Source organism: Calypte anna, chromosome 9 (assembly GCF_003957555.1).
Source record: "Calypte anna isolate BGI_N300 chromosome 9, bCalAnn1_v1.p, whole genome shotgun sequence".
Lineage (NCBI taxonomy): Eukaryota > Metazoa > Chordata > Aves > Apodiformes > Trochilidae > Calypte > Calypte anna.
This window is the reverse complement of record NC_044255.1, coordinates 10,355,242-10,376,131: the sequence shown is the minus strand read 5'-3', so window position 1 is coordinate 10,376,131 and position 20,890 is coordinate 10,355,242. Positions and strand designations below refer to the sequence as shown.

Genomic DNA, 20,890 nt, shown 5'->3' with positions numbered 1-20,890 from the left:
ACGTAAGTCCAGAGTTTTCCTCTTGTGACATCTAATGCTGGCAGATTTGGCCTAATGTGGAAGAAATAATGCCAAGTCATTTTACTTTAGAGTGAGATTTGATGTCTCCCTAAAAATGTAATTACTTGCAGTCAAAGTGAGCATGGGAAGCATGTGACCTTTTTTTATGCTGGAGTTTTAGTAGCAGTTTCACACTTAACACAGTAAGTGTGAGCTTTGAGTGTTTGATTTTTTACAATGCAACTGTTTAAACGAAAGCAACAATGAAGCTAGGGAGTAGAAAGATTGTTGCAGCTGAAATTTCAAGTGAACTTGGCATCCCTGGTGTGTGTTTCTCTGTAAAAGAAGCAAGGGATGTGTGTTTCAACACATAAATATAAATTTGTGAACTGTTCTCTTCCCATAAATACACATGATCAAACTGTGGAGAAGTTGAACTAATGTGATTCTTTGCTTTCGGTTGTAATGATGTTGAAATAACTGTTTTGGTAAACTTTCTATTCCTGTTTATATTAATTTTTACTGGCTTTACTACTAGATTAATAGCTCTGGAGCCCCAAAACCCAAAAGGACATGTTACCTGCTGGAGCAAATCCAAAGATGGCCATGAAGATGATCAGAGGGCTGGAGCTACCTCTTCTGTGGAGAGAGGCTGTGAGAGTTGGGCTTGTTCAGCCTGGAGATGAGAAGGCTCTGGGGACACCTTATAACCACCTGCCAGTACTTTAAGGGGCTACAGGAAATCTGGGAAGGGACTTTTTACAGGGGCATGTAGCATTAAAGCATTAGTGGCTTTAAACTGGAAGAGAGTAGGTTTAGGTTAGACATTAGGAAGAAATTATTCCCAGGTTGCTTGGAAGTGTTCAGGGCCCGGTTTGAAGGGGCTTTGTGCAACCTGGTCTGGTAAGAGGTGTCCCTGCCTATGGTGGTGTTTGGATCTAGACAGTCTTTAAGGTCCCCTTCCAACCCAAGTCCTTCAGTGATTACAAGGTATTCTGTGTTACCCTCCTAAGACAGAATTACTAATTTGATGCCTTCCAAGTTGTACAGTGTGAACGCTTGTCTAAACTCTCTTCCAGTACATTCCATTGAAGGATGACTGCAGATTTGTAAGAAGGCAGTAATGATACTAAAGCTTCCCTTTGCAGTAGAAAACCAAAGAGGATTGGGAAGCAGATGTACTCTTTTTATGGGGGCAGAAGGAGGGGGTGGAACGTACTGACTGTTACTTTTTTATGTCATCTTCTGTGTTAAAGAATTATGTCCTTGTGGTTTAAGTTCCCAGTGAAGTCAAAGTATTTAGTTTGGGAGCAATCTGGAAGTGGTGTTTTGTGGCACTTACCTGTTAATCTGCATATTGCCACCTGAAATTTTTAGGAACAGCAGTGTTTGGGATACTGAGGTGACGAAAATGACTGCTACCCTGTTGGGAGAAGTAAGAAATCCTTGTTAGCTGAATAGAGGATACCAGCAGAATCTGAAGCATAATTTGCAACGACCTTTTTCAGTTACTAAAGCAATAAGAACACTTTTGTCTGTTGTACTACTTTTGTTCTGAACAGTATTTGCCTTTGGATTTGTCTTGATGCTATGTTAACTGTAAACATGTTACCTGAGACTTGTGTAAAATCCAAATTTAATATTTGAATTGATTGGCAGAGTATTTCTGAAGTAAACTTTTTTTCTTTTTTTTACACAGCTTATTTCATCTGTACTATTGTTTTTTTAGTCTTCTTGGTGAAAGTAATAGGGTGTGTGGTATTGTAGACTTGATATTTGCAAGCATCTAATACCTTGTTCTCAGCTGCTAAGGAACATGACTTAGATGAAACACTTTGTTTATTAACTAACTTCAATAGGTTTATTTTTTTCCATATGCACAGAGTAATACTTTGAGGACAGGTTATTGGTGGTTCTTCATTATGGTTTTGCTAAGGAAGGCTAAGAGCTTGTTGCAGTTTCCATGAGATTGTTTGTATAATTATAGTAAATTAAATGGTGGGTCACTTGTGAACTTCTGTACGTGTGTTACTCTAAACTGAGTGTCTGCCTGTGAATTAAAGTGTGTATCAGCAGACAGCTTTGACCAGTTGAAGGAAGCTTTAGAGTGGGTTATGAAAATAAGTTGTGGGGAGAAAAAAAACAAAACTCAAAACACAGCAAAGACCCCAAAGCATTGCTTGAGGGTTTAGCAAGCACTTAAGTCTTCTTGAACCTTCCCTGCAAATACAAATGGACAAACACAAGCTCATGAATACTTACCTTATAATTTTTCATCATTAGTGAGGAACTTTGTCTCTCAAAATATTTGTTGCTTGAATATTTGTTTAAATGAAACTCTTCAATGAATGCTTTGCTAATGGAAAAGATTAAAGAGCTTGTAAATAGGTAAGTTTTGGGTCAAAATACATGTAGTTTAGAGATTTAAGGAAGACTCGTTCTTCCTGTTGCCCATATACCTTTCATAGCACTTAGTTATCCAAGCATTGCTCTTTATTTCTATCTCATTAGACTATTCCAACTACCTTTATATGAATGTTAACTTAACAAGACCTTAAGCAAGCCGTCACAACCTTAATAGAACTTAAGACAGTGATATTTGTTGGTGTATGGTTAAAATTTTTTTAACTTAATCCCCCAGGCCTTCCAGATTGTCAGTTGCAAATAATCTGCATGATGGAGTATTCGCTATTGCCAAGATACAGTTGTAGCTTTATTGGGTGACATAATTTAGATGTCAGTATGAAATTGTTTGTAGAGCTTGTAAGAATCTGAAGGGTTTAAAGGTAGAAGTGGGGAAGCCTGAAACCAAGTGGAGACTCACCAGTATGTGGTTTAAGTGCTTGATGTTTTGCTTCAGCCATATTTTAGTTGAAAACATCTTAAAATATTTGTGTTCTGTGAGTACTTAAAGCTCTAAGTTGACTCCAGTTCTAATTAAAGCAAACCAAAAATTTTTAAGGGAAAATAACCTTTCAACTATACTTAAGAATAAATTAGTCCTGATCAGTTAGTGTACATAAAAATGGGGATCCCTGCCAAGTGTGAATTATGTAATAACTTATGCTATTCCCATAATAAAAAGATTTAAGGGGAAAATAAAATTTCATGCCTTAATCTTTTTTTGGGAAAAGGAAAATCCAAACAATCAAGATTAGCTGAAACATTCCTAAATTTACCTTGATGGAGTTTGCTATTGTGAACTAAAGATCTGGTTAATTTCATTTACTTTTGATAGTAAAAAATATTTCTTCTATTAGGAGAAATTAAAAATTACTGGAGTATGGAGAAGATACTGTCAATATTTTCAGACTTATGTTTTTAGAAAGATGATCCCCTTGAAATATTTGGAATATGTGCTGTAAAGGTATGTTGATCTTTTTGAGTAACTGCCAGGCAGTACTTTGGGAGGCAACAGAGGAAGGAAAGTTATCAAGAAAAAAATCAAATTACTGAAATTTTACCCTTTTGACTCTAAGCAAATTAGGATGTCGCTAATTATTCAGGTGGTTAGACCTAGTATTTTTTTCCTATTAAGGTTTGTGTTAAAGTTTGTCTTTATAATGCTTAAGAAGATAGTCAGACTTTGTGGTCAGTAGCCCACTTCTGCCTTCAGTACTAAATGTCTGGCATTTCGTTGGTAGAAGCTCTTTGAAAGCTTGGTCAACCCTCTTACCTCTTCCACTTGTTTGGCCTAAAGATTTTGATGTTTGAGGTGATGGGTTGGATTTGGGATCATAGATTAGAGGAAGACACTTAAATCTGAAGTCTGCATTTCTCTTCTTCCCCCATATCATTGAAAGATGTTTGGATAGTTAAACTCAAAGGACTTGATGGGCTAGGTTAGCAGCATATAAGCATATAATCAGCAGTTCTTGAACTTCAAAGTATTTCTGCTTCCAGCATTAATACAAGGCTAGTTTGAGGTTTCTTACAGGGCAGTGGTGCTTGGCATTTCTGTATGGGTAGGATAACATACAGTAGAGTTTTCCTGGTGACAGCTGGGTCAGAAGTATTTCATCCAGTGAAGTGAGATGTCTCTTGCCTTAGCAGTTATTTATACTATGTGATATTAACTGCAGATGAGCTGTCTCTTTTGAGTCTTGAAGATGGTAATTTTTACTGGTTTTGAAAACAGATGTGGGCTATGTGAAGATGTAACTGAAGTTTTAAATTTTATCTATGATGTAGTGTGACCTTTGCCCTCCAGTCAGAGCTCATGCAATAAACCATTTTTTGCATGTACCTGGAAAGTTGCTTGGAAGACTTCCTGTACCTTGTCTATGTGGAACTCACTGCTCTCTCTGACATGACAGTTGTTCTGTCTCATCTGATTGCCTTCACCAGTAGCATGCATTTCTTCGTTCTTCTTACTCCTCTGTTGATGAGTATGTAGTATATGTTTCTGAGAAGAGGTCTTTGACAGTTGTTCTGCTAGTCTTGAGCCTTACTGTGCTAGCTTAATACTTCAGTGAATAATTCAATAACATTGCATGCTGGAAAAGTTTGAATTTATCTGCATATCTCGGGTATGAGATGATGTTTTATTAATTTAAAATGAATAAATGTGTGCTTTACAAAAGTTACATGGGTGCTGCACAAGGCAGTTCTTTTGAAATACTGCTTTAATGTTAGTGGTTGATATGAGAAGGTTTGAAGCTGCAAACTAATACTTGTGAATGGTCCAAAAAATAAATAATAATTCCACTTACAGGTTTGTATCTGATAGCTTTCTGTTTTTCTGCTGACAGGTCACACTTAGGGCAGGCAAAACATAAGGCACATAGCCCTCCTGAGAGTAGAAAATCTATTTCAAAGACACCCAAAGTGCAGTCTAATACTACTTCTGAGCAGTCCAAGGGACACTTTTCTAAAAGGTAATTGTGCTTTGTATTAATATTTTAACCAGTGTTATCCGTGCTTCATAGCTGTGTATAACATATGTAGTTATCCAGAGTTTTTATAAAATGTATGACTAATAGATATTAACTAAACTAGGTATTGCATTCAGTGGAAATATTTCAGTGTTTCATGTTCTGTTTGTGTTTTGTTTTTCTAAATCACCAACTAAGAGCCTTCCATCAGTGATGAGGAAGAAAATATTTCTGCATAACTAGACCTGGAATACTTGCATGGTCTTTCTCCCCATTTAACCACTTCAAATTAGGGGAGGCTTGCCCAAGGAGTTCTGATTGATGTCCAATACTAATTGAAATGTGTAATAATCTAAAGTATGCCTGTGTTCAGGGTAGTAATCTTAAGTCATACTTTCTCTGCTGTTCATGCACTGCTGCTATATACACACTTGAAACAGCTTCCTGTTGTATAGAAGAATTTGCAGTTTTTGTGTGATTCATTACCTCTGTTTCAAGATCGAGAAACTATTGATTTTCATAAGAGCTTTCCTTGAACTAGAAACCAGGTATGACTAGTTATGCATTACTAAACACTCCTTATTCTCTTGTGGAACTTCCATTTACAGATACTCAGATAATAGTTTCATGGCTTGAATTTTATTTTTATTTTTTTCTTTTAAATCATTTTTTCATATCTATAAGGAAAAAACCCCAAACAACAAACAGTAAAATCTATCCAAATTTCTTCATAGATTCCTCTTACCAAAAAACCCACAAGGAAAGTGTACTGTGCTTTTTAATTTTCATGTTTGCAATATGACAGCTCATGTGCGTGGTTTTTTCTTGTTTCATTGTAAACTTAATAATCAGCAATGCTTCTTACCTGTGATCTAATTTATTATTAGAGAACACTGATGTTTATTTTGTAGAACTGTTGCATCTGTGAGGTTTCTTGAGTTCAGTACTAATGCTTTTTCTGCTTACTTCTACAGAGGCTGTAGTTCATCTGCTGTTTTATTACCACAGCAAGAAGATCCAGAGGGAGTCAATACTTCAGAAAAGCAAAAAACGGGGCAAGTGCCTAAGAGAGACAATTGTCGAGGAGTTAAACGCAGTGCTAGCCCAGATTACAGGAGGACCAATTCTCCTAGCTCTGCTAAAAAACCCAAAGCACTTCAACACACTGAAACTTCCTTGGAAACTAATAAGCCTCATACTAAATCTAAAAGAAGACATTTAGACCAAGAACAGCCGAAGCCTACACCATTGCCATCAACAAGCAAGGCTCACACCAGAAAGGGTGGAGCTGCTGGTAGCTCTCGAAGTCAGAAAAGGAAAAGGACAGAGAATCTGTCTTGTATAAAGAGTGGTTCAGCAGCTGAATCAACTGGCGCTGAAGAGAAGTCAGCAAAACTCTCCAAGCTGGCTTCAAAATCGGTGACCTCAGCCAAAGCTGGGTGTAGCACCATCACTGATTCTTCTTCTTCAGCTTCCACATCCTCTTCCTCTTCTGCTGTTGCCTCTGCTTCCTCTACTGTTCCTCAGGGTGCCAGAGTGAAACAGGGAAAGGACCAGAATAAGGCTAGACGTTCCCGTTCTGCATCCAGCCCCAGTCCAAGAAGGAGTAGCAGGGACAAAGAACCAAGTAAAACAGGTGGCTCTTCAAAGTTTGACTGGGCTGCTCGATTCAGCCCAAAAGTCAGTCTCCCTAAAACAAAACTGTCTCTACCAGGCTCTTCCAAGTCAGAGACATCAAAACCTGGACCTTCAGGACTACAAGCTAAGCTAGCAAGTAAGTTTTTCTTTTGTGGAAGAGTAAGCATATAGATTTTAAAACCAAGTGCTCAATTATTTTCAGGCTTCTTGGAATCTTATTAGAGAAGCGAACTTCTAGTTTGTTCTGCTGAGCTTTTAAGTAAAGCTGTGACTGATGCCATTTATAGCAAAAGCAAATTATTTAATTGCAAGTCAGCATTCTGAAAGTTTAAGTTACTTTTTGGTCTTGCAAATCAATCTTAAAATATATGCAAAATAGTTGGATGCTGTGATATATGTGTGTAGCAAGTGTTAGAAAATCTCTATTATATTCCTCCTGTCCAATTTTTTTCCTCATTTTCTTTAGCTTTCTGTCCCAAAGTGTGAATGACATTCTGGAAAACAAGTAGATCTGTGGTTTCTTGTTTCAGTTTCTTGTTTTCGGTTTTTCCTAGACTTGCTTACTGTTCTGTACCCAGACATGATCAAAAGTAGCCTGCCCCAACTGGGACATGTCTGTAGCTAATACTAATGCAGGAAATACGTGAAATTCACAAGAGCAACTGGATGTCTTCCTATATAATCAAAATGGATTTAATTGACCTAGCAGGCTCGTTCTGGATAAGTTTGATGATTGGAGTATTGGTCTGAAATGACTTGACCCAATTGAGAAAGAATGGCATTAGGGAAGGGGAGAGGAGAAAGCTTAAAATTGAGAAGGGGAAGAGTAGGATAGAACATAGTAAGGGGGGGTGTGGTGTTGAGTAGCTTGAAAAACCTCACTGAGAATCTGAGCCTGAACTGTGTCCTCAAAGGCTATGCTGAGAAAGCCAGCTTGACTCACTTTTGCTGCTCATGACCTGAAAGTCATCTTTTGCAAAAAGATAAACTTAAGTTGAACTAAGACATGTGTCATAAAACCAGGTCAGTGTGGACTGTAGGTAGGTGTATGTATATATAAAGTTACTAGCAAGGGGCAGAAAGGATGGCAAGAGACATTTCTAGACTAAGTTTAAGTTACTTTCATTAGATGATGGCTCAGTTTGAGGGAGAGAATAAGTAAGATACTAGGAATTATAAAATGTCTGATGCCTCTTCAGCTTTCTGTTGATTACAGCAAAACTAAATGCAATGGTTATTATATTGATTGGAGTAGGTAACGATGCTGACTAGTCTACTACTAGTTACTACACTAGTAGTGACTAGTGTACTACTAGTTACTACTGTCAGGAGTGAGGCCTCAACCTAGAAAAGAAATGTTAAACTGTTATTTTCAAATACTTCCAGCCTTTTAAGTAGTGCATCAGAGCTCTTTGACAGCAGACTGAAAGGATCTTGATGTCAGTAGTAACTATGACATTATTATAGTTTATCCCCTTTTGAAAAAAAAGAGAAAATAACTTTTCTGTCACACAGTTCCACTAACTCAAATATTAAAAACCATGAATTTGAAATATTTTAACACAATACACATTTTGGATAATGCTGATAAATGTCAATTAAAAAAAAGTCAAGAAAGTATTAAAATAAACCTTTAGGGTAGACTTGTAAGGAGGAATGGGTTAGTTCAAATTTACTTTCTGTAGCAAGCAAGTACACTTAGAGGAGAAGAGGGCAGAAGTAGATGGTTTCTCACACTGATATTAAAACTCCAAAAGCTTTCTAAAGCAGTAAGGCAAATATAGTGATCTAGATCAAATTATTGAGTTGTATCTGCCTCTGTCTGGAAACACATCCTTAAAAGTCAAAGTAATCCTGTGTAGGAAGTGAAAGCTAAAGCTCTGTAGACTTGTATATGGATATAATGTGAAAAATATATTTGAAGAAGTTTCCAATAGGGCTTGTAGAACTAGTGGAGATAAAAACAAACATGCAAACAGAACTGCAAACAGCTGCTAAAACTTCAGGAAAAATGATGGGTGGAGTGGTTGTAAGGAAAGAAGGATAGGTGAGATTATTCTGGGTGACACAGTTGTGTCTATGTAGGTGTCATTGTGTTTACTTCTGGGTATTGCAGTTCAGGAAGTACAAGAAGAATTATTATTAGGTGTGATGTTTTGAAGGAAAAACTGGAAGAGCTGAGCTGGATTACTCTGCTGAAGAGAAGAATAAGGAGGGATGTGGTTGCCATCTTTGCAGAAGCTTTTCCTATGTTGGAGAATACTCTGAGGGGTTTTTTGTCCAGTCCTTACTGGGTAATTAAGAGCTGTTAAATGCAGCCATAGGGACTTTTGAAGTCTTCTGCTACAGAGCAGTCTGTGTAGCTGAGCAGTGACTTCACTGAATAACAGCTATAGGATTTGTTGGGACAACTAAAACAGGCTAGAGTAAGAAGTTTTTCAACTCTTAGTTTTTGTAGCTAAATATTTCTTATTGGAGGGTTGGAGGGAGAAGCAGGTTTCTTGTTCAATTAAACAAGAAATACTTCAGTATTTTCACATCCTTTTCGAGCCCTATGTTTTGTAGGGGCTTTTCAAATTTTTACAAATTTGGTTCATCTCGCTGGTTATGTAACAATATGAAACCAAGCTTAATTAAGTCTCCATTGTTAGAAAAATTTCTGCTGGCCTTTGTGTAATGTCTTGTGGCCCTTTAGTAGGAAGAAGCTGGCAAATGTGGCTGGGATGTCGCTGAGAGAAGAGTAACTTAGAGTAGTTTCTCTGACTGAGAGTCTCTGACCCTACCTAGCACTTAAGATTCGAAGAGGTTATTGGGATGCACTAAACAGCCACATGGAGTGTGAATGGTGTTTAACTTCTGGCTTCAAGGGATGTGGCAGAGATGAGAGAGAAAAAGGAGCTGAAATTAGTTTATTTGGAATTGTTGGTGACATTGCTGTCTGCATGATGATTGCTAATGCTGGACAGTTGAGGACTTGTGATGGAGGGAATAAGTTGATTAGCTTGGATATATTCTTGGTTTAATTGCCAAGATGGGCTGTGTGAGACTGTAATCAAGAGCTGTGGGGATGTTTGGGTTGGTTCTGAGGGAGAGGAATGGTAAAGGAGGTTGTCTTGCTTCCCATCAGTTATTTTCACTCTGTCTTTATTGTGTGAGGAGAACAGCCCAACACAGGAGCTATGCTGAAGTCTATAAACTTTCAGTCCTAATAAGTAAATCTCTACTGATTATCTTTCTGAACTGCAAATAAAGGTCTTTCCAGGTTATGGACTGTGGAAGTTTATCTAATTTTGCTTTATCTTGGGTAATACTTAAATGAATGCAGTACAGCTGCATTTAGAACTGGTTTCTTTCATGCAACAAAAAATGCCCTGAAAAGAAAAAAATAAAGCTGACCAGTAACACATTTAAATTACAAGATATTAAGATTTTTTGTTTGATTTCTGCTAGGCTGTGCTGTTTCAGGCTTAGCCTGTTTGGATCCATTTTCCTTCAGTCATTAACATGAGTGGCATGCAAATAGGATGATGTCAGAGCATAAGTATCTAATTGCAACCTGTATCTCTATTTTAATTCTGAAGGTTACAGCTAAAGCTTTTGCTGTCGCTTAAATATGAACTGCTTTAACACAGTTTTCTTTTGATTTATTCAAAGTTCAGCTGTGTTCATAACTTTCACCTGATCTTTGAAATACATCTCATTGTATTGCTCTGTGCGTTACAGAAATAGTGCTGAATAAGTAACTTCTGGAGGTGAACATCAAGCCTATTGCCCTGAAAGTCCTTGGTTTCTGTCTGTGGCAGTGTGACTGGTGGTTTCCTTCATCAGGAAGTCACAGTACCTCTCTAATCCCATCTCTCTGAATGGTGGCTGTGCAGTGTTTACCAGTGAGGGCTTTTGGGGCTGTTAGCCTCCTGCAACTCCCATAGACATGAGGCTAATTCTCAGTCAAGAGGCCACACTGGCAGTGTGTAAATGGGGAGATCTAATTTTGATGACAATAACAGTGAAAGGAAAGTTCAGTCCTATGCTGAAGAGATCGGATGTCCTGTACTGGGAACACTGAAAAGATGGCAAAAGATGTGGGTCATAAGATTGACTTGGGAGGTTTTCTAAAACAATGAACTTTAAGAGCAGAGAGTGGCATTGAACAGATGGAAGGAAACAAGCTCTGAGAAGTCTGTTGCTTCCTTTTTAGCCTTTGAAATTAGTAGAGGCAGGTAAAGGCTCATGTGCCCTGGTAGATACATCAGAGGTAGAGAAATAGGCTTGGGAAAGAGAAACATGCAAAAAGATCTGACAAGTAGAACATGCTTCCTGAGAAGCAGGAGGAAATGAGCTCAACTCTTCCGGGTGCTTGGGCTGTGATGTATTCTGCAGCTCATCCACCAAGCAGTAACTGGGTAACTCCCTGTGCTCTTTAAAACACTCTTACAGAGGTAATTTAGTTTAAAGACATGGGTCATCTATTTTAACACCTCTTACAGAAAAGGACAACACATTTCACAGCTTCATTGCCCTGCTGCTTCGTGGTGTCTGCACTTACCTGGCCAGTGTTCAGCTCACCAAACTGGCAAAACACTAAGAGAATGAGACAGTGTCAGGTGTGCACTTCGTGCATTTTGGGGTTGGCTTGGGGACAGCAAGACATCAGTGAGTGTATCATGCCATTAACAGTAACTTGTTGAACTCTGCTGTTTTGTGTAAGCTTTACCCGTAGCAGAAATACTGCTTATACAAGTTAAGTCAATCTTATTTAGCTTACGGTGGATGTGTGGTGTCTCACTGATAACCTGTTACTAAGCCGATACGAAGTTGCTCAATAGTTAGGTCTGACTACTTGAAAATGAGTATCCACAGATCTGAAGTAGAAAGTGGCTTGCTGAGTTGATGACATAAAGAAATACAATGTATTGTATAGTTTTCTGGTGAATTCCACCGTTTTTGTGGAATTTTTTCCCCACTGTTTTTCTCTTGTTTCTTTATTTTGTAGCACTTTTCTTTGTCTTACTGGATGTGAGCAGGGTTGGAGTTACCATGTTTTTTTTTTTGTAGCAACTTCAACCGAATTTTTGTAATATGCATTGAAAGCATATGTAGTAAAAATGCCACTGCTTTTTTAATATTTGAGAAAGTCGCATATTTTGTTCTGTATGTTCAGACCACCTGAGTATTTAAGTGGCTGGCCTGCTTCAGTTCAGTGCTAGGTTTCATCTGCATGGAACTTAGCTGCCCACAGCACTGTGTTTCTGGATCAAATATAGTATGGTGTTTGAAAGGACAGACCAGGTCAGTAATAGCTTCTCAAATCCCTTTACTTTTTCCATTAAATATCCAGTCAGAAGCTGTCTGGTTATCACTTCATTCCTCAGCACCACAACTCAGCATTCTTCAAATGTTTCAGAACTAAGGAAAGAGATGGGAGCCTGTTTAGTAGGTATTGTGATCAGAAACATTGCACATTTAAATGTTTATTTCTGCTTTATTGCCAGAAGAGGGAGCAGTGATCTAACTTTCTCATCTTTTATCTAATCTAGTAATAGTATGTCTAAATTGAATGTTAGAGTTTTCTTTTAATTATTGTAGAGCTGGGGGGACAGCTGGGGCAGTTGTTCTTAAACCATACTAATGTTAACAAAACTGACTAAAAATTACGATTCATCTATTGATGAAGATTAAGTTTTATACTGCACTGGTTTACTCAGAGATGGGAAAAGTGAGGTGCAGCCACCATTGCCCTCCTTGCCAACTGAATTTCTTTTTCTCTCTTTATCTAAAGCTAAAGCATCTTCTGTTTTAAGTTTTTTTGAATATCAACATGTGGAAATAAAAAACTTGTATCCCATAATGATGTTTAACATGAGAGAGTGACAAGCTTTTCTATAACTGTAGTGTGTAGTTTAGGAAAAGGTGTCTAGGTAACGGAGACTGTGGTATTACTTAAGATAATGAGCAAGAGGTGACTAAGAGCTCTTCTATGTGGAATTTTCCTGTATACAGAAATTTCATTTCATTGTAGAGCTGCTGCTTATTTAAAGACTGATTTACAACCAATTGTTACCATATCACATAGGTCTAAGAAAATCTACGAAGAAGCGCAGTGAATCACCACCTGCTGAGCTCCCCAGTTTGCGGCGGAGCACACGGCAAAAGACCACGGGCTCCTGTGCTAGCACCAGGTAAAGCTTAAGATAGTGAAATGTAATTGAAGTGTGTTGATGTTAATGTAATTTTCATGCATGAAAACTGGCCTTGTATATCTTTTGCATTGCTACTGTAGAAGTATCTGTAGCTTTTCAGGCTTGTGAGGTTACTTTGTACACCAGTGTCATGGATAGTGCATAGATTTTGTCATCATCGGACCTTCAGCTAAGTCTCAGCTGGGGGGGTGGAGGGAAAGAAACATCCAAAGTCAATACTACAAGTTTAACAAATCCTTTCCTTAGGGAGGTGTTGGTTAAAAAGACACCAGACACTGAGAGTGCTGTCAGTCATGCTTATTTAAAAAAAACAAACTTCAGGCTACCACACAGGAGTCTGTTTTAATAGATATGATACTGGTCTGACTCAGCTTGTCAGCAGCTGTACCTGAACAACACTACAAATATATTCAGTTTTTATTGTATCTTCTGATGCAGCAGAAAACTAGTCCTGAATTTGTAATTTTAATCAGCTGGTAGATTAAGTGGGAGGGGAGAGTGTGTCCTGGGATGCAAGAAATTTTTGTAGTTGTATACGTTCTGATGCTGGACTTATGAAGCCATAACAAGCTTTTTGTTTCCTTGCACTTGAACTACATTTAACAAGCTTTTTGTTTCCTTGCACCTGAACTACATTTAGTAGTTCCAGCACAAGATCTTTCCATTCCATGCAATTTAAAAAAAAGCTTCTGAAGTCTGATTCTGTTGTCAAGTGTGCATTTGAATTTGACTGTTTACTTTGTAGACATCCATATTTGTAGTGGTGATGACAGTAGTATTTAAAAAAAGCTAATTTAAAAAGGCTTGTGTCCTCAAACTTGTTCTGGCACTGAAAACCAAGTTGACTGTCAGAGTCCTTCATGGTTTCTGTAGTTCAGAACTTCCTTCAATGATCCTTTGTCATCAAACTTTTCAAATGTATGCAATATTTGTAACTAAAAGTTACTTTCATCATGCTCATTTTGACTGTTGTAGTAGACCCTCTTGTGCTGAGGGATATAATGTTAGGACATAGTCTGAAACTTTTGATTTTTGACTCTAGTCGGCGAGGCTCTGGCCTGGGCAAAAGAGGAGCAGCTGAAGCTCGCCGACAGGAGAAAATGGCTGATCCTGACAACAACCAGGATGGAGTTAACTCTTCAGCTGCACGTACAGATGAGGCTCCCCAAGGAGCTGCAGGTAAGAGAAAATTCCAACTGAAACATTCTTAGTACAGTAACTGATAAAAAGTTCTGGGAACAAATTATTATTTAAGCTGGTACAGCTGGCAAATAATTCTGGAAGGTTTTTTGAGTGAGGGATCTTTGTTTGAATCTTACATCTTGGATATCTGGTACATGTTTCAGTTAGGCTTTTTTGTAGTCTCCAAACTGTGTCCAATGAAGTAGACTTAAGCTTTCAGATGTCTGCCTTTTTAAAAGAAGATTACTACTTCAGTTACTATATGGCCAACTGAAGAGATGCCAGACTTATCAGTATATACAAGACATGCTTTTATGTGTAAAAGCTCTTTTGTAACTACTCGTTCTGCAATATTAATATTAAAATGGCAAGCATGTCTGTAGTGGAGAAATTTTAACCAAGTTAAAAATTCTTACTTGCACAGTCCTGTTAAATAGTACTTAATTTTATCATTTGGTCCTAATTGGAACTGAGTTCAAAGGAGCTTTCCAGAAACTATTGGATTGTAGAAAATATAAAATTATTGCTTTTTAAAACTAGATACATTGGTACCAAAAGTAAAAACTATTGGAAGCTAAATGTAGCATAACACTTCATCAAGAAAAGCATGTATTTACTAAGGATCTAGGTAAATCTACCTGTAAGGCAATTTACTGATCAAGATGTATTTTTTAAAATTTTTATTGATTTTTTTTTTTTTTCATTATCCTGTCTTGATATAACTTGTTTTCAGCTTTTGGTAAATATTAGAATTTTAGACTGGTCTTTTTAAAAGAACAATTGTACAGAAGTATGACGGTGGCAATGTTAAATGCAGAGCACTCTTTGATTGTGCAACTGGTGCAGATTTTGTAGCTTTAAAGGTCCTTTAACTTGGATTAATATGTATTTTATTTCTTTAGCTTCTAGTTCTGTTGCTGGGGCTGTAGGTATGACAACCTCTGGAGAAAGTGAGTCAGATGATTCTGAGATGGGAAGACTGCAAGGTATAAAAGTTGCTAGTAATTTGCCTCTTTTTCTTTTTGCAACTTATAAATAGACATACCTACCCCAATCCTGTATTTATTGTATGTAGTGGGAAGCCTGTATTTTGTTTCCCTGTCTGTGCATGTGTTGCTTTGCTTACTGTAGTTGTGAAGTATGGAGTTCCAAGCGTTAATTCACTAAAGATGCAAGAATTTGGAAAAAATGTCTGGAGGGGATGGCTTAGTGTCCTCACTCACTTATATGGTGTATAATACACCCCTGTTCATGATTTTTCAGAAGGAAGTGGGGGGAGATAATCTAGAATTCAGTCCTGTGAAGTATGTAAGTTCAAATATGAAAATAAGCCTTTGAAGGAATCTTCTCAGTTGACAGGCCAGGCTAGGCCTGCTGATACTCTCTGCCTGCTTCTGGTTAACATTTTATTTTGTGCTTGTCATTGATACCCATGTTGCTGTAAGCTTTGATCAAACCAAACCTAAGTGTTCTTAAAATGCTTGCTTTTGTGCTTGGGCTAAAGGATTCATGTCTCAAGATCTGAGAGTACAGAGAGGTAGAATCTCAGTTTGCTTCTCCTGCATCTTTTTTAATATTTTTGCCACTGGATAGCAGGGAGTTCTGAGATTATGATCTCCTTTCTGAATGACAGGTTCTGGTTAATCTGGCTATTTAATGTGGAAACGAGTGTTGTGTTACCACCTGTTCACCTGCTAACAGCCCTCAGTAAGCATAGGTATGCATTAGGGAAACTGAGCCAAATTGGGTTTTATTATTAATCATTGTATTGATTAGCACTAGAAATGCCTGCTACAGTAAAGATCAGAATGGCCTGCTTAATCTAGCTTGAGTAAAACTATTTGAAACCATGCAAAAGCAAAACAAAAGCCCCCTATATCCAGCAGAGTCCTTCCATCTCTTGCTCAGAACAGTTTGGGTTTTTTTGTTGTTGTTGGTTTTTTGGGTTTTTTAGGTTTTTTTCCAAATTACTACTGCCAGAAAATACGAACTTTAAGCTGTTCTATGTAACTTGAGGTTTGACTTGAAATTCCAGTCTGCTGTATCTACTATTCTAGATCTACACTTGGTAGACCAGAGTTCTTTTGTGAAATACATAACTCTGGAAATTCAATGGGTGACTTCTTAGAGAGCCTTAATGCTCTTATGCATATAAAAATGAAGAATTTATTTCCTAAAGGTCATCCTTCTGGTGTTTGTTTTTTTTATTTTTGAAATCGAGGTAGATGCAGTCATCTAATTCTAACTCTTCTTTCTTAAAGTATCAAAATTCTGGTAGTCTTAAATTATAACCTCATGGAATATAACCTTTTTAAAAAAATATATATGTAGAAGCTTTGACAATGGCTGTTATCCTCTGTTTGCTTTTAGCTCTATTAGAGGCTAGGGGTCTTCCTCCTCACCTGTTTGGCCCTCTTGGTCCGCGGATGTCGCAGCTCTTCCACAGGACAATTGGAAGTGGAGCTAGTAAGCAAAGTTTGTCTAATTTGACTTAATTCTTTCCACTTCCAGAGTAGTAGATTTCAGCCACTAGTAAATTCTAATATTTGTGTTAGCTTTATAGTTTAATATAGTGTTTTACATGTTGGAGACTTGTATGTCATGATAGTGCTAGATTGCTAGTCAATAATATTAATTTGCTTGCCTTCCTATAAGGAAGATAAAGATTGCTTTAGCCATTGTTTGGTTTTTTTTGGGGAGGGGTATGTGGCATCTTAGTGTTCACTTCTAGGTGGGGAAGGGAGGGTTCTTGCCTTTTCACCCCTTCCTTATATTTTTCTTTTGCATGATGGGCTGCTTAACAAAATACCTCTCCAATGCCTTGGGTTTTTTGCTGGCTTTAAATAAGTGCTTAAACTAGCTTTAAAACTAGTAGTAGATATCAGTTCTAAGGTGGGTTTTTTTGTTGTTTGTCTGTTTTTTTAAAATATAGTTTCAAAAGTATCTTAGGTGTCTAACAGAAATAAGTGCCTTCAGGCAGTGTGCCAGTGAGAACATGGTCCTTAGCCTTATGCCACCATGCCTGCAGTATGCAGTTGGATAAGATGCATACCTCCTAGTCCAAGTCTGTTTGGCTTCCCAGGAGAGCCAAAGGCAGCCTGTTGTACTGCCTGCCAAGAAGAGGATGGGGTTGCATGGATACTCCATATGCTTTATTATAAAAGGGGTGTGTTGAAAATTCCTTCGCTTCATAAAGGTGGAGTGGTGTGGGTTCTCGCATCTGCTGTTGGTTGGCAAGATGACTGTGGTGAGCAGTGTGGTGGAGTTCCTGTGCTGACCAGTCTGCACTGGAAAGGCAGCCAAGAGTGAGACTTTGCCTCTCTTTCCTATTCCCCCTTTTTATGACAGGGAAAGGGTGAAACTACAAATACAGAGGAAAACAAACTATCTCTGGTCTTCCAGTCTGGCAGAAATACAGCATAACAGTTCCCTTGAACACTTAACTCTTCTAATACCTTCTTTCCTAATATCTTTGCCTGGATATTTAGGTTCCAAAGCCCAACAGCTTTTACAAGGTCTCCAAGCCACTGATGAAAGTCAGCAACTACAGGCTGTGATTGAGATGTGCCAGCTGTTAGTCATGGGAAATGAAGAAACATTAGGAGGATTTCCAGTCAAGAGTGTTGTACCAGCCTTGGTAAAGATTAAATCTCCTATTTCTGTTGGAGAATGTAATAATTCAGTCAGTATCTTGCTTAAGTGAAATATTCTTAATTTCTATTAGGTGCTCTTAATTGTACAAATGCATGTATATCTATCTGTGTATCTTACTATTGGGTTTTGAGGGCATGTTTTACTAAATTAATAGTCCTATTAATTCTATAATATCTGAAGAATAAGTAGTAGCTCTTCTGAAACTTTCCTAAATGAAAAATCCTGAGTTAGAAGCTATGGTTCTGATTTGTGCCATTTATTTAGGTAGATCTCTAGATGATTTTACTAAGCTAATTATACTTTTGTTTTTTTTTCAATACAGATAACGCTGCTGCAGATGGAGCACAACTTTGACATTGTAAGTTATTTATAATGTTGAAGTTTTTTTTAAATAGAAATTTTATTTTTTAAATAGAAAAATGTATTATCTCAACCTCAAAAAAAAAAATCTGTGTATTTAATAGATGAATCATGCATGTCGGGCCTTAACGTATATGATGGAAGCACTTCCCAGATCATCTGCTGTAGTGGTCGATGCAATTCCTGTCTTCTTGGAAAAGGTAAAATGAAATCAAAACAGTGTTAAACTATTCTCAAGGTATTTTATTTTTTGTCTTAACTTTAGGATATACCAATAAGATCATGTTTTCTTTTCATAGCTTATAAGATAATGCATAATGCATAAGAAGCTTTTAAAAACAGGTTTATTCTGTGTTCACACCCTTACTGGAAATCACCATGTGATTTCACCAAGAACTTTTTGTCTGTGTTGCAAGGATACTGTGTAATTACACAAACTAGTAACTTGGAATAGCTGATCTAGCCTTAAATTGTCTAGCTTGATTACGGTTAGCAGTGCAGCTGCATTAGCATATGTGTTTTAGTACAGGCTAATTATCTAAGTGTTAATGATTATTGTTTTTACCAACTTTTAGAAATTAATCTACAAACTTTCTTGTTTTCTTGTAGCTGCAGGTTATTCAGTGCATTGATGTGGCAGAGCAGGCCCTTACAGCCCTGGAGATGTTATCACGCAGGCATAGTAAAGCCATTCTGCAGGCAGTAAGTAGAATTGAAAGCACCTTTCCCTCCACCAGTGCTACATCTTGGTGGTCTGAGAAGATGAAATAAGAAAACAAGCTTCTGTGACATAAGCAGTACTGAGAACAAAAATGTTTTTTTATTTTATTACAGGGTGGGTTGGCAGACTGTTTGCTGTATCTGGAATTCTTCAGTATAAATGCACAGAGGAATGCCCTAGCTATTGCTGCCAACTGCTGCCAGAGTATAACACCTGATGAGTTTCACTTTGTGGCAGACTCTTTGCCACTGCTTACACAAAGGTTAACCCATCAGGTAAGAAACGATTATAAAGTGGAAAGTTTTTAATTTTGATCTCAAAGTAGTACAAAGTTGCCTCCAGGTATTTAGTTCTTTACTTTCCCTTCTCTTGACAACGTTATTATTGCCTTAAAGTTTCTGTACTGTCAAGTTGGGGTATTTTAATGTGCATAATGGACCTTTTATTTTTTGTAAACATACCGTAAGGATACGAATTCATGACACCCTTGTCAATTATGTAAAATGAGATCAATAAGGTACTTGAAATCACAGGAAGAATATTAGTGGATTTGTAATCCTTGTTTGTTGCCCATCAGCAAGAAGAAACCCAACAGCATTGCTGTTCAGATGAACTTTTTGAGTGTTTCAGTGAACTTTAACTAGAGCTATTTTTAGACCAATCAGTAATTTGGTGTCTTTGGTTTTGCCATCTTGGATGTTTGATATAAAAATCAGGCTTCCTGTACTCTCTAGAACTGTAGCTTTCACTCCTGCATTTTATCTCCTGCATCATCTGTTGTTTTAGCTTTGTAGCTCTATTCCTGTATGTTTTCTCACTGTAGAATAAAAAAAAATAAGTATAACCCTATTTATTAATATCTGAAGGTGCTTGTGCTATAAGGTGTTTCCCAGGTGAGGTGTTTCCCAGGAAATATCACTCTTCCCAGGGACATCACTTTAAACTGTATCAATTAATTTAAAATTCAGAGCTGTAATACTCCGTAGAATGTGATTTGACTGGCCTTTTTGGAGAAATGTGGTAAATGCCTTAAAATGGCAAGATAATCCAGTGTAAGGTAACATATTTTAATTCAAACACAACTCTTTTTTTATAATAGGACAAAAAGTCTGTTGAAAGCACTTGTCTCTGTTTTGCACGGCTAGTGGATAACTTCCAGCATGAAGAGGTAAGGGTGTGTTTTTTGGGATGTGGATTTTTCCTTTGTCCCTCCCTTGGTTTCTCTAAGTCAGTCTAATATTTTTCATTTTGCTGTTTCCCTCTAAAGAACTTGCTCCAGCAGGTTGCTTCTAAGGATTTGTTAACAAATATCCAGCAACTCTTGGTAGTGACACCTCCCATCCTGAGCTCAGGAATGTTCATCATGGTGGTGCGCATGTTTTCCTTAATGTGCTCCAATTGTCCGACACTTGCGGTCCAACTTATGAAGCAAAGTGAGTTCTTACTCTTTCATATTCTGGGGCACCTGTTGAAGTTAATGCCTGTGGTAAATATGGAACTTTGTGCACTTGATTGAACAAATACTGTGTTCTTTTGTCTCTTACTACGCTTCCCCTGGGATACAAAGTTTAGTTAAATCTTACTGAAAGTTTGTTTTTCCTGTGGGGTTTTTCTGCCCTTTCCTGTCTTTAGCTGCTGTCACTGGAGTGCTCACCTAATTTCGAGTCTCTATTAGCTGCACAAGTTACTCTCATCTCTCAACAACCTGTATACTGTTTTTTTTTTTGTAATCTGGATGGGGTGGGAAATATGATTTAAGGGCCTTTTCTAGGGGAAAACATTAAAAAAAGTAACTGCTCTTTAGCCATTTGTTGTGGTTTTTAATCTCAAATTTTGACCTCTGACCTCAACAACCCTGTATGTTCTGATGGATAAAATTGTGTCCTATATAATGAGTGGTATTCCCCTCAAGAAGTGGTAGTCTCTCCAAGATGGGAAGAAAGCACAAAACTCAAAATCCACTAACAAGAGATGAGAACAAACATATGTCTTAACCTGCTCAACGAGGTGACTTTAGAAGGAGTCTTTGTGTGTTTCTTTAGGGTAGTGACAAGTGTTTCTGTGTAGTGTCTCACCCAAGATGGAACCTGTGTTCTCATAAATGCAATCTCCTAAATAACAATCTTTATAGATATCGCAGAAACGCTTCACTTCCTCCTTTGTGGAGCCTCAAATGGGAGTTGTCAAGAACAAATTGACCTTGTTCCAAGAAGTCCTCAAGAACTGTATGAGCTTACTTCTCTTATCTGGTAAGTTATGCA

The 20,890-nt window shown here is 37.6% G+C and overlaps 1 protein-coding gene across 7 annotated transcripts in view; it reads left to right on the top strand.

The window, feature by feature from the left end:
* Nucleotides 1-20,890, top strand: part of TRIP12 (thyroid hormone receptor interactor 12) — a 73,858-nt gene that overhangs the window by 27,644 nt on the left and 25,324 nt on the right. For 4 of the 7 annotated variants that reach the window (XM_030456187.1, XM_030456190.1, XM_030456189.1 and 1 more), the window contains exons 3-16: nt 4,752-4,877; nt 5,849-6,648; nt 12,586-12,691; nt 13,755-13,891; nt 14,797-14,880; nt 16,265-16,360; nt 17,383-17,531; nt 17,871-17,906; nt 18,013-18,108; nt 18,518-18,610; nt 18,743-18,904; nt 19,729-19,797; nt 19,897-20,062; nt 20,761-20,878. In XM_030456187.1, the coding sequence (XP_030312047.1) occupies nt 4,752-4,877; nt 5,849-6,648; nt 12,586-12,691; nt 13,755-13,891; nt 14,797-14,880; nt 16,265-16,360; nt 17,383-17,531; nt 17,871-17,906; nt 18,013-18,108; nt 18,518-18,610; nt 18,743-18,904; nt 19,729-19,797; nt 19,897-20,062; nt 20,761-20,878 (2,238 nt within the window). The remainder of the gene's footprint in view (nt 1-4,751; nt 4,878-5,848; nt 6,649-12,585; nt 12,692-13,754; nt 13,892-14,796; nt 14,881-16,264; nt 16,361-17,382; nt 17,532-17,870; nt 17,907-18,012; nt 18,109-18,517; nt 18,611-18,742; nt 18,905-19,728; nt 19,798-19,896; nt 20,063-20,760; nt 20,879-20,890) is intronic. The other 3 variants (XM_030456193.1, XM_030456192.1, XM_030456191.1) reach the window with 2 other exon arrangements.